At 42.7% G+C, this 13855-nt stretch overlaps 1 protein-coding gene across 1 annotated transcript in view; it reads left to right on the forward strand.

Moving 5' to 3' along the window:
* Nucleotides 1-13855, forward strand: part of cacnb2b (calcium channel, voltage-dependent, beta 2b) — a 108448-nt gene that overhangs the window by 15490 nt on the left and 79103 nt on the right. Inside the window, exon 5 of the mRNA XM_029724702.1 lies at nucleotides 69-100. Coding sequence (XP_029580562.1) covers nucleotides 69-100 — 32 coding nt within the window. The remainder of the gene's footprint in view (nucleotides 1-68; nucleotides 101-13855) is intronic.

Here is a 13855-nt window from a genome sequence, read left to right on the forward strand (position 1 = left end):
TAAAGTTAGTGAGGGAGATATAAGTCTCCAACTTCAGCGATTTTGCAATTCATTCCAGTCATTGGCAGCAGAGAACTGGAAGGAAAGGCGGCCAAAGCAGGTGTTGGTTTTGGGGATGACCAGTGACATATACCTGCTGATGCGCGTGCTACGGGTGGGTGTTGTTATGCTGACCAGTGACCTGAGATAAGGCGGTGCTTTACCTAGCAAAGGCTTCTAGATGACCTGGAGCCAGTGGGTCTGGCGACGAATATGTAGCGAAGGGCCAGCCGAAGAGAGCATACAGGTCGCGGTGGTGGGTGGTATATGGGGCTTTGGTGACAAAACGGATGGCACCAGTTTGCTGAGTAGAGTGTTGGAGGCTATTTTGTAAATGACATCGCCGAAGTCAAGGATCGGTAGGATAGTCAGTTTTACGAGGGTATGTTTGGCAGCATGAGTGTGTCACACCCTGACCGTAGAGAGCCATTGGTTCTCTATGGTGTAGTAGGTCAGGGCGTGACTAAGGGGTGTTGTAGGTAATATATTTCTATGTTGGTGCTCTTGGTATGGTTCCCAATTAGAGGCAGCTGATGTTTGTTGTCTCTAATTGGGGATCATACTTAAGGGTTCCCTTTTCCCACCTGCTTTGTGGGATATTGTTTTTGAGTGAGTGCATGTTGCACCTCAGTACTGCACGGTCGTTGTTTGTTTCTTGGTTTGTTTGAAGTTTCACTAAATAAAGATGTGGGATTACAATCACTCTGCGCCTTGGTCCGTCTCTACACACGAGCGTGACAGAGTGAAGGAGGCTTTGTTGCGAAATAGGAAGCCGTTTATAGATTTAATTTTGGAATGGAGATGCTTAATGTGAGTCTGGAAGGAGAGTTTACAGTCTAACAAGACACCTAGGTATTTGTAGTTGTCCACATATTTTAAGTCAGAACCGTCCAGAGTAGTGATGCTGGACGGGCGGGCAGGTGCGGTCAGCGATCGGTTGAAGAGCATGTATTTAGTTTTACTAGCATTTAAGAGCAGTTGGAGGCCAAGGAAGGAGTGTTGTATGGCATTGAAGCTCGTCTGGAGGTTTGTTAACACAGTGTCCAAAGAAGGGCCAGATGTATACAGAATGGTGTCATCTGCGTAGAGGTGGATCAGGGAATCACCAGCAGCAACATCATTGATATATACAGAGAAAAGGGTCGGCCCGAGAATAATACCCTGTGGTAACCCCATAGAGACTGCCAGAGGTCCGGACAACAGGCCCTCCAATTTGACACACTGAACTCTATCTGAGAAGTAGTTGGTGAACCAGGCAAGGCAGTCATTTGAGAAACCAAGGCTGTTCAGTCTGCCGATAAGAATACGATGATTGACAGAGTCGAAAGCCTTGGCCAGGTCGATGAAGACGGCTGCACAGTACTGTCTTTTATCGATGGCGGTGTCGTGTCTTTGGCTATGCCGGATTAAGTGATATGACATGCTAACTTATAAAATTATTTCTCTGTAACTAATATTACCTGATTAAGCTAATCATGTAAATGTAATTAACTAGAAAGTCGGGGCACCACAGAAGAACGTTTATAGAGCTGTTATCTTCTGAATAAACTCTTAAAATACTTAGTAATATTTTACATCGATAGCAGTCAATATTAACCCGTATATTATTTTCAGTCTCATCATGAAAGTTGTAAATTCTTGGTTATCTGCACGAACCCAGTCTTTACTAAAATCATCCATACATCAATTGTCTTAAAATCATGTATTTACTACACTAAGTAATTAACAGAAAACATACAAACAGTAATTATCGTCACCAAGGATTGGTATAGTAATGTGCCCTACTGGCTAACAAGCATGGCTGGTCTGTTAGACAATGGGTCATAAAACGGTAAGCTGAGAAGTTACACAGAGTTCATTAATATTAACAATTGACAATTGAAGGCTCACTCATTCGGGAACAATTGCAATCAATATATATTTACGCTCATGTGTCGTCGGGATTCTTGTTGGAGAGTTTTGTTCTGATGGAGAGTTTGTCAGCGTTCTCTCTCTCTCGGTTAGAATGGATCTTTTAGAGCGACATTCATTAATGTCGTCATAGAATGGATGTGGTTGGTCTTCGCGTTCGATGATATAATTTAATTAGCTGCAGACTAATAATTAATATCAAAGACTTGTTCTTATTCTGTCGATATCGATAGTCTAAAAGTTAACCACGTGGTATGGTTCACTTTCAGTAGAGTACTTGGCTGGTCAAACCTATGGGCCAAACTCACAATGGAGTGGAGGCCTGGTCTGTAGAAATGTAAATCAGGGGGTGTTTTATAGTACCCATAGAACAGGCTTGTCAAATGACGCCTGGTCCTGTATGTGTCCCTGGGGGCGTGCCTATGACTGAGCTAGACTTGGTTACAGAAATATAATTCTATCACATTAACATCAGTACATAGCATCTCAATGTATTACAAATAGCTTTATCCTTAATAATACATTGTATACAACCATGTGGATTCAGTCTCATCGCTGAGGCTATTATGTAAACAGTTTTATGGTAATATGGCTATATTGTCTCTTCTGAGTATCACAAAATTGTACCAAGCGGACCAGTTCGTAGCTGGAGTCTTCATCAATCTTCCATATCTTCTCCAGAACACACCTGTCGCTCGGTTCTCCAATTCTATGACTTGGAAGAATTTCCTTTGTCTCTCTATGAAACATGTTGTAGTAGATTCTCCTCTTGGAATTTTTACAACCCTGGGTTGGGGGGAAGGTAGGTTGGGTGATGGTACAAAGGGGAGGGGGTCAACTGTCCTTCCTGTACCCAAAGAGGCCAACGTCATGACAGCGGTTATGATATTGTTTAGTACCTTGAGCGTGGCTGAGGTGCACCCGTGACCAGCTCGGAAACCGGATTTTGCATAGCGGAGAAGGTTCCGTGGGATTCGAAATGGCTTTGGAAAGGCAGGGCAGGATAGATATAGGTCTGTAACAGTTTGGGTCTAGAGTGTCACCCTCTTTGAAGAGGGGGATGACCGAGGCAGCTTTCCAATATTTAGGAATCTCGGACGATACAAAAGAGAGGTTGAACAGACTAGTAATAGGGGTTGCAACAATGGCAGCGGATAATTTTAGAAAGAGAGGGTCCAGATTGTCTTGCCCAGCTGATTTGTACAGGTCCAGGTTTTGCAGCTCTTTTAGAACATCTGCTATCAGGATTTGGGTGAAGGAGAAGCTGAGGAGGCTTGGGCAAGTAGCTGTGGTGGGTGACGAGCAGTTGGCTGGGGTTGGGGTTGCCAGGAGGAAAGCATGGCCAGCTGTAGAGAAATGCTTATTGAAATTCTCGATAATCGTGGATTTATCGGTGGTGACAGTGTTTCCTAGCCTCAGTGCAGTGGGCAGCTGGGAGGAGGTGCTCTTATTCTCCATGGACTTTACAGTGTCCCAGAACTTTTTGGAGTTAGAGCTACAGGATGCAAATTTCTGTTTGAAAAAACTTGCCTTTGCTTTCCTAACTGACTGTGTGTATTGGTTCCGGACTTCCTTGAAAAGTTGCATATCGCAGGGACTATTCGATGCCAATGCAGTACGCCACAGGATGTTTTTGTGATGGTCAAGGGCAGTCAGGTCTGGAGTGAACCAAGGACTATATCTGTTCTTGGTTCTAAATTTTTTGAATGGGGCATGCTTATTTAAGATGGTGAGGAAATTACTTTTAAAGAACAACCAGGCATCCTCTACTGACGGATTGAGGTCAATATCCTTCCAGGATACCCAGGCCAGGTCGATTAGAAAGGCCTACTCTCTGAAGTGTTTAAGGGAGCGTTTGACAGTCTGGACCCTTACAAATCAGCTGGGCTAGATAAGCTGGACCCAATCTTTCTAAAATTCCGCCGAAATTGTTGCAACCCCTATTACTAGCCTGTTCAACCTCTCTTTCGTATCGTCTGAGATCCCAAAAGATTGGAAAGCTGCCGCGGTCATCCCCACTCTTCAAAGGGGAGACACTCTAGACTCAAACTGTTACATACCTATATCTATCCTGCCCTTCCTTTCTAAAGTCTTCGAAAGTCAAATTACCAAATAGATCACTGACCATTTCGTATCCCACCGTACCTTCTCTACTATGCAATCTGGTTTCCGAGCTGTTCATGGGTGCACCTCAACCACGCTCAAGGTACTAAACGATATCATAACTGCCATTGATAAAAGACTGTAGTCCGGGGAGAGGCTTCAATAACAGCGGCACTACAGTCTGAAGACAGACATGTTTAAGTGGGTGCCACTGGGTGAGCGTCGGCTGTTGGTAAACACCCAGGATCTGTGCTGACTCCCGGGGCTGGTAGGTCCGTCTCAAGCGTGACAAAGCTGTTTGATAGCTGGATTGGATAGATGAAAAGTGGCCAGACTGCCCCGATCTCCTACGCCTTGCGAGTGTCCAGTCTCCCGTGGGCCACGGAGCTGAACATCTGTCTGTTGGATTGGTACAGATCAACACTGCCCTACTCAGACAGCTTTGCTATAGGAGGCATTTAAAACTGAGATTCAGTTTGCCTGGGTTACAGCAAGATTGGTGTACTTAAAAAGCAGCCGAGCTAACAGCTGGAGGATCTTTTCCCTTATCTGCTTGATGGTGGTGCATATAGGGCAGCCCTTATCTTCAACTTGTGACTGTGTGGAAATCATTTCACACCAGAAGCATTTATGCCCAGCTGTGGATAAAAACACAGGTTGGCTAGCACTGCTAGCATTAGCCTGTTCCGTTTTCATGATGGCTAGCAGCTAACTGCTACTTAACAGGAATTCGGGACACAAACTTGCGGTCCCAGCCATGACGGCTGACTGCGTCGAGGAAACCGTAGCAATACTTTAGCTATGATTAAAAACTATTTGATGAAAACTATTTCATAAAAACAACAAACCAAGTGTATATGGTGCACTTTTCTGTTGCATGGTTTGATGATGTCTATTGCGTGATGATGGACACACATCTCCTCTACTACTGCTGCTGCTACTTCTACTACTGTTACTATTATTATTACTACTACTACTATCACTACTGCAATCACTACTACTATTAGTAATGCTATTACTACTACTACTGTAATTACTACTACTACTACTATCACTACTACTGTTACTATTATTATTATTACTACTACTATCACTACTGCAATCACTACTACTATTATTAATGCTATTACAACTACTGCTCTTATTACTACTACTACTACTACTGCTATTACTACTACTACTTCTTCTACTATTTCTGCTACTTCTACTATCACTACTATTATTCCTACTACTACTGTTACTATTATTACTACTACCATCACTACTAATATCTCTACTACTACTGTTACTACTACTCCTATTACTACTATCACCACTACCACTATTACTACTAGTACTACTATTACTCCTAAAATTATTACTACTACTACCAGTATTACTACTATGACTACTACCATTAATACTACTATTCCTACTACCATTATTATTACTACTACCATTATTACTACTACTACTACTACCAGTATTACTACTATTACTACTACAATTTGTACTACTATTACTACTACCAGTATTACTGCTATTACTACTACCATCATTACTACTATTACTACTACCATTATTACTACGATTACTACCACCATTATTACTACTATCACCACTACCATTATTTCTACTACTACTACTACTACTACTTCTATTACTTCTATCATTATTACTACTATTACTACCACCATTATTACTACTATTACTCCTGATCTTATTACTACTAGTACATATGCCACTACTACCAACTTTACTACTACCATTATTACTACTATTACATATACCACTACTACTACCTTTACTACTACCATTATTACTACTATTACTACTACCATTTTTTACTGCTATTACTACTATCACTACTACCATTATTTCTACTATTACTCCTACAAGTATTACTTAAAATACTGCTGCTGCTGCTGCTGCTGTAATAGAAATGACTACGATGACTAAGATGAGTTCCTCACTTTTCTTCTTTCAGTAAAGCAGCAGTTTCTCAAGACGCGAATAAAAAGTACACTCCTCCTTCAACTGGTGAGGTTTTATTTACTTTTAGCATTTTAATTCATTGATGGCTGCATTATTGTATTTCTTTTGCTTTTATTAATTGAAACGTGAATTGTTACTGGAAGTATATTTCATTGAAATGTGTATTATTGTTTCTAATGGTTAGGTTAGGTGTATTATTCTGGCTCTTAGGGTTAGGTGTATTATAGTGTCTGACTGTTAGGGGTTAGGTGTAGTATTGTGGCGGTTAGGGGAGGGTGTAGTATTGTGGCTGTTAGGGTTGGGTGTAGTATTGTGGCGGTTAGGGGAGGGTGTAGTATTGTGTCTGTTAGGGTTAGGTGTAGTATTGTGGCGGTTAGGGTTAGGTGTAGTATTGTGGCGGTTAGGTGTAGTATTGTGGTTGTTAGGGTTAGGTGTAGTATTGTGGCTGTTAGGGTTAGGTGTAGTATTGTGGCTGTGAGGGTTAGGTGTAGTATTGTGGCTGTTAGGGTTAGGTGTAGTATTGTGGCTGTTAGGGTTAGGTGTAGTATTGTGGCGGTTAGGTGTAGTATTGTGGTTGTTAGGGTTAGGTGTAGTATTGTGTATGTGAGGGTTAGGTGTAGTATTGTGGCTGTTAGGGTTAGGTGTAGTATTCTATATGTGAGGGTTAGGTGTAGTATTGTGTCTGTTAAAGTTAGGGGTAGTATTGTGGCTGTTAGGGTTAGGTGTAGTATTGTGTATGTGAGGGTTAGGTGTAGTATTGTGGCTGTTAGGGTTAGGTGTAGTATTGTGGCTGTGAGGGTTAGGTGTAGTACTGTGTCTGTTAGGGGAGGGTGTAGTATTGTGGCTGTTAGGGGAGGGTGTAGTATTCCATATGTGAGGGTTAGGTGTAGTATTGTGGCTGTTAGGGTTAGGTGTAGTATTGTGGCTGTGAGGGTTAGGTGTAGTATTGTGGCGGTTAGGTGTAGTATTGTGGTTGTTAGGGTTAGGTGTAGTATTGTGGCTGTTAGGGTTAGGTGTAGTATTCTATATGTGAGGGTTAGGTGTAGTATTGTGGCTGTTAGGGGAGGGTGTAGTATTGTGGCTGTTAGGGGAGGGTGTAGTATTGTGTCTGTTAGGCTGAGGGTGTAGTATTGTGGCTGTTAGGGTTAGGTGTAGTATTGTGTATGTGAGGGTTAGGTGTAGTATTTTGTATGTGAGGGTTAGGTGTAGTATTGTGGCGGTTAGGAGTAGTATTGTGTATGTTAGGGTTAGGTGTAGTATTGTGGCTGTGAGGGTTAGGTGCAGTATTGTGGCTGTTCGGGTTAGGTGTAGTATTGTGTCTGTTAGGGGAGAGTGTAGTATTGTGGCTGTTCGGGTTAGGTGTAGTATTGTGTCTGTTAGGCTGAGGGTGTAGTATTGTGGCTGTTAGGGGAGGGTGTAGTATTGTGTATGTGAGGGTTAGGTGTAGTATGGTGGCTGTGAGGGTTAGGTGTAGTATTGTGGCTGTTAGGGTTAGGTGTAGTATTGTGGCTGTTAGGGTTAGGTGTAGTATTGTGTAGTTTAAAGTTAGGTGTACTATTGTGTATGTGAGGGTTAGGTGTAGTATTCTATATGTGAGGGTTAGGTGTAGTATTGTGGCTGTTAGGGTTAGGTGTAGTATTGTGTATGTGAGGGTTAGGTGTAATATTGTGGCTGTTAGGGTTAGGTGTAGTATTGTGTATGTGAGGGTTAGGTGTAGTATTCTATATGTGAGGGTTAGGTGTAGTATTCTGTATGTGAGGGTTAGGTGTAGTATTGTGGCTGTTAGGGTTAGGTGTAGTATTGTGTATGTGAGGGTTAGGTGTAGTATTCTATATGTGAGGGTTAGGTGTAGTATTCTATATGTGAGGGTTAGGTGTAGTATTGTGGCTGTTAGGGCTAGGTGTAGTATTGTGTATGTGAGGGTTAGGTGTAGTATTCTATATGTGAGGGTTAGGTGTAGTATTGTGGCGGTTAGGTGTAGTATTGTGGCTGTTAGGGTTAGGTGTAGTATTGTGGCTGTTCGGGTTAGGTGTAGTACTGTGTCTGTTAGGGGAGGGTGTAGTATTGTGGCTGTTAGGGGAGGGTGTAGTATTCTATATGTGAGGGTTAGGTGTAGTATTGTGGCTGTTAGGGTTAGGTGTAGTATTGTGTATGTGAGGGTTAGGTGTAGTATTCTATATGTGAGGGTTAGGTGTAGTATTGTGGCTGTTAGGGTTAGGTGTAGTATTGTGTATGTGAGGGTTAGGTGTAGTATTCTATATGTGAGGGTTAGGTGTAGTATTGTGTATGTGAGGGTTAGGTGTAGTATTCTATATGTGAGGGTTAGGTGTAGTATTGTGTCTGTTAGGGTTAGGTGTAGTATTATATATGTGAGGGTTAGGTGTAGTATTGTGGCTGTTAGGGGAGGGTGTAGTATTGTGTATGTGATGGTTAGGTGTAGTATTGTGTATGTGAGGGTTAGGTGTAGTATTGTGGCTGTTCGGGTTAGGTGTAGTATTGTGGCTGTTAGGGTTAGGTGTAGTATTGTGTATGTGATGGTTAGGTGTAGTATTGTGTATGTTCGGGTTAGGTGTAGTATTGTGGCTGTTCGGGTTAGGTGTAGTATTGTGGCTGTTAGGGTTAGGTGTAGTATTGTGTATGTGATGGTTAGGTGTAGTATTGTGTATGTTCGGGTTAGGTGTAGTAATGTGGCTGTTCGGGTTAGGTGTAGTATTCTATATGTGAGGGTTAGGTGTAGTATTGTGGCGGTTAGGTGTAGTATTGTGGCTGTTCGGGTTAGGTGTAGTATTGTGGATGTTAGGGTTAGGTGTAGTATTGTGGCTGTTCGGGTTAGGTGTAGTACTGTGTCTGTTAGGGGAGGGTGTAGTATTGTGGCTGTTAGGGTTAGGTGTAGTACTGTGTCTGTTAGGGGAGGGTGTAGTATTGTGGCTGTTCGGGTTAGGTGTAGTACTGTGTCTGTTAGGGGAGGGTGTAGTATTGTGGCTGTTAGGGGAGGGTGTAGTATTCTATATGTGAGGGTTAGGTGTAGTATTGTGGCTGTTAGGGTTAGGTGTAGTATTGTGTATGTGAGGGTTAGGTGTAGTATTCTATATGTGAGGGTTAGGTATAGTATTGTGGCTGTTAGGGTTAGGTGTAGTATTGTGTATGTGAGGGTTAGGTGTAGTATTCTATATGTGAGGGTTAGGTGTAGTATTGTGGCTGTTAGGGGAGGGTGTAGTATTGTGTATGTGATGTTAGGTGTAGTATTGTGTATGTGAGGGTTAGGTGTAGTATTGTGTATGTGAGGGTTAGGTGTAGTATTGTGGCTGTTCGGGTTAGGTGTAGTATTGTGGCTGTTAGGGTTAGGTGTAGTATTGTGTATGTGATGGTTAGGTGTAGTATTGTGTATGTTCGGGTTAGGTGTAGTATTGTGGCTGTTCGGGTTAGGTGTAGTATTGTGGCTGTTAGGGTTAGGTGTAGTATTGTGTATGTGATGGTTAGGTGTAGTATTGTGTATGTTCGGGTTAGGTGTAGTAATGTGGCTGTTCGGGTTAGGTGTAGTATTCTATATGTGAGGGTTAGGTGTAGTATTGTGGCGGTTAGGTGTAGTATTGTGGCTGTTCGGGTTAGGTGTAGTATTGTGGATGTTAGGGTTAGGTGTAGTATTGTGGCTGTTCGGGTTAGGTGTAGTACTGTGTCTGTTAGGGGAGGGTGTAGTATTGTGGCTGTTAGGGTTAGGTGTAGTACTGTGTCTGTTAGGGGAGGGTGTAGTATTGTGGCTGTTCGGGTTAGGTGTAGTACTGTGTCTGTTAGGGGAGGGTGTAGTATTGTGGCTGTTAGGGGAGGGTGTAGTATTCTATATGTGAGGGTTAGGTGTAGTATTGTGGCTGTTAGGGTTAGGTGTAGTATTGTGTATGTGAGGGTTAGGTGTAGTATTCTATATGTGAGGGTTAGGTATAGTATTGTGGCTGTTAGGGTTAGGTGTAGTATTGTGTATGTGAGGGTTAGGTGTAGTATTCTATATGTGAGGGTTAGGTGTAGTATTGTGGCTGTTAGGGGAGGGTGTAGTATTGTGTATGTGATGTTAGGTGTAGTATTGTGTATGTGAGGGTTAGGTGTAGTATTTTGGCTGTTCGGGTTAGGTGTAGTATTGTGGCTGTTAGGGTTAGGTGTAGTATTGTGTATGTGATGGTTAGGTGTAGTATTGTGTATGTTCGGGTTAGGTGTAGTATTGTGGCTGTTCGGGTTAGGTGTAGTATTGTGGCTGTTAGGGTTAGGTGTAGTATTGTGTATGTGATGGTTAGGTGTAGTATTGTGTATGTTCGGGTTAGGTGTAGTAATGTGGCTGTTCGGGTTAGGTGTAGTATTCTATATGTGAGGGTTAGGTGTAGTATTGTGGCGGTTAGGTGTAGTATTGTGGCTGTTCGGGTTAGGTGTAGTATTGTGGATGTTAGGGTTAGGTGTAGTATTGTGGCTGTTCGGGTTAGGTGTAGTACTGTGTCTGTTAGGGGAGGGTGTAGTATTGTGGCTGTTGGGTTAGGTGTAGTACTGTGTCTGTTTGGGGAGGGTGTAGTATTGTGGCTGTTCGGGTTAGGTGTAGTACTGTGTCTGTTAGGGGAGGGTGTAGTATTGTGGCTGTTAGGGTTAGGTGTAGTATTGTGTATGTGATGGTTAGGTGTAGTATTGTGTATGTTCGGGTTAGGTGTAGTATTGTGGCTGTTCGGGTTAGGTGTAGTATTGTGGCTGTTAGGTTTAGGTGTAGTATTGTGTATGTGATGGTTAGGTGTAGTATTGTGTATGTTCGGGTTAGGTGTAGTAATGTGGCTGTTCGGGTTAGGTGTAGTATTCTATATGTGAGGGTTAGGTGTAGTATTGTGGCGGTTAGGTGTAGTATTGTGGCTGTTCAGGTTAGGTGTAGTATTGTGGCTGTTAGGGTTAGGTGTAGTATTGTGGCTGTTCGGGTTAGGTGTAGTACTGTGTCTGTTAGGGGAGGGTGTAGTATTGTGGCTGTTAGGGTTAGGTGTAGTACTGTGTCTGTTAGGGGAGGGTGTAGTATTGTGGCTGTTCGGGTTAGGTGTAGTACTGTGTCTGTTAGGGGAGGGTGTAGTATTGTGGCCATTAGGGGAGGGTGTAGTATTCTATATGTGAGGGTTAGGTGTAGTATTGTGGCTGTTAGGGTTAGGTGTAGTATTGTGTATGTGATGGTTAGGTGTAGTATTCTATATGTGAGGGTTAGGTGTAGTATTGTGGCTGTTAGGGTTAGGTGTAGTATTGTGTATGTGAGGGTTAGGTGTAGTATTCTATATGTGAGGGTTAGGTGTAGTATTGTGGCTGTTAGGGGAGGGTGTAGTATTGTGTATGTGATGGTTAGGTGTAGTATTGTGTATGTGAGGGTTAGGTGTAGTATTGTGGCTGTTCGGCTTAGGTGTAGTATTGTGGCTGTTAGGGTTAGGTGTAGTATTGTGTATGTGATGGTTAGGTGTAGTATTGTGTATGTTCGGGTTAGGTGTAGTATTGTGGCTGTTCGGGTTAGGTGTAGTATTGTGCTGTTAGGGTTAGGTGTAGTATTGTGTATGTGATGGTTAGGTGTAGTATTGTGTATGTTCGGGTTAGGTGTAGTAATGTGGCTGTTCGGGTTAGGTGTAGTATTCCATATGTGAGGGTTAGGTGTAGTATTGTGGCGGTTAGGTGTAGTATTGTGGCTGTTCGGGTTAGGTGTAGTATTGTGGCTGTTAGGGTTAGGTGTAGTAATGTGGCTGTTCGGGTTAGGTGTAGTACTGTGTCTGTTAGGGGAGGGTGTAGTATTGTGGCTGTTAGGGTTAGGTGTAGTACTGTGTCTGTTAGGGGAGGGTGTAGTATTGTGGCTGTTCGGGTTAGGTGTAGTACTGTGTCTGTTAGGGGAGGGTGTAGTATTGTGGCTGTTTGGGGAGGGTGTAGTATTCTATATGTGAGGGTTAGGTGTAGTATTGTGGCTGTTAGGGTTAGGTGTAGTATTGTGTATGTGAGGGTTAGGTGTAGTATTCTATATGTGAGGGTTAGGTGTAGTATTGTGGCTGTTAGGGTTAGGTGTAGTATTGTGTATGTGAGGGTTAGGTGTAGTATTCTATATGTGAGGGTTAGGTGTAGTATTGTGGCTGTTAGGGGAGGGTGTAGTATTGTGTATGTGATGGTTAGGTGTAGTATTGTGTATGTGAGGGTTAGGTGTAGTATTGTGGCTGTTCGGGTTAGGTGTAGTATTGTGGCTGTTAGGGTTAGGTGTAGTATTGTGTATGTGATGGTTAGGTGTAGTATTGTGTATGTTCGGGTTAGGTGTAGTATTGTGGCTGTTCGGGTTAGGTGTAGTATTCTATATGTGAGGGTTAGGTGTAGTATTGTGGCTGTTAGGGGAGGGTGTAGTATTGTGGCTGTTAGGGTTAGGTGTAGTATTATATATGTGAGGGTTAGGTGTAGTATTGTGGTTGTTAGGGGAGGGTGTAGTAATGTGGTTGTTAGGGTTAGGTGTAGTATTGTGGCGGTTAGGATTAGGTGTAGTATTGTGGCTGTTAGGGTTAGGTGTAGTATTGTGGCTTTTAGGGTTAGGTGTAGTATTGTGGCTGTTAGGGTTAGGTGTAGTATTGTGGCTGTTAGGGTTAGGTGTAGTATTGTGGCTGTTAGGGTTAGGTGTAGTATTGTGTATGTGAGGGTTAGGTGTAGTATTGTGGCTGTTAGGGTTAGGTGTAGTATTGTGTATGTGAGGGTTAGGTGTAGTATTGTGGCTGTTAGGGGAGGGTGTAGTATTGTGTCTGTTAAAGTTAGGTGTAGTATTGTGTATGTTAGGGTTAGGTGTAGTATTGTGTCTGTTAAAGTTAGGTGTAGTATTGTGTATGTGAGGGTTAGGTGTAGTATTGTGTCTGTTAAAGTTAGGTGTAGTATTGTGTATGTGAGGGTTAGGTGTAGTATTCTATATGTGAGGGTTAGGTGTAGTATTGTGGCTGTTAGGGTTAGGTGTAGTATTGTGTATGTGAGGGTTAGGTGTAGTATTCTATACGTGAGGGTTAGGTGTAGTATTGTGTATGTTAGGGTTAGGTGTAGTATTGTGGCTGTGAGGGTTAGGTGTAGTATTGTGTATGTGAGGGTTAGGTGTAGTATTGTGTATGTTAGGGTTAGGTGTAGTATTGTGGCTGTGAGGGTTAGGTGTAGTATTGTGGCTGTTAGGGGAGGGTGTAGTATTGTGGCTGTTAGGGGAGGGTGTAGTATTGTGTATGTGAGGGTTAGGTGTAGTATTGTGGCTGTTAGGGTTAGGTGTAGTATTGTGGCTGTTAGGGTTAGGTGTAGTATTGTGTATGTGAGGGTTAGGTGTAGTATTCTATATGTGAGGGTTAGGTTTAGTATTGTGGCTGTTAGGGAAGGGTGTAGTATTGTGGCGGTTAGGTGTAGTATTGTGTATGTGAGGGTTAGGTGTAGTATTCTATATTTGAGGGTTAGGTGTAGTATTGCGGCTGTTCGGGTTAGGTGTAGTATTGTGGCTTTGAGGGTTAGGTGTAGTATTCTATATGTGAGGGTTAGGTGTAGTATTGTGGCTGTGAGGGTTAGGTGTAGTATTGTGGCTGTGAGGGTTAGGTGTAGTATTGTGGCTGTTGGGGGAGGGTGTAGTATTGTGGCTGTTAGGGTTAGGTGTAGTATTATATATGTGAGGGTTAGGTGTAGTATTGTGGTTGTTAGGGGAGGGTGTAGTATTGTGGTTGTTAGGGTTAGGTGTAGTATTGTGGCGGTTAGAATTAGGTGTAGTATTGTGGCTGTTAGGGTTAGGTGTAGTATTGTGGCTTTTAGGGTTAGGTGTAGTATTGTGGCTGTTAGGGTTAGGTGTAGT

The sequence above is a fragment of the Salmo trutta genome, chromosome 31 (assembly GCF_901001165.1).
Source record: "Salmo trutta chromosome 31, fSalTru1.1, whole genome shotgun sequence".
NCBI classification, from domain to species: domain Eukaryota; kingdom Metazoa; phylum Chordata; class Actinopteri; order Salmoniformes; family Salmonidae; genus Salmo; species Salmo trutta.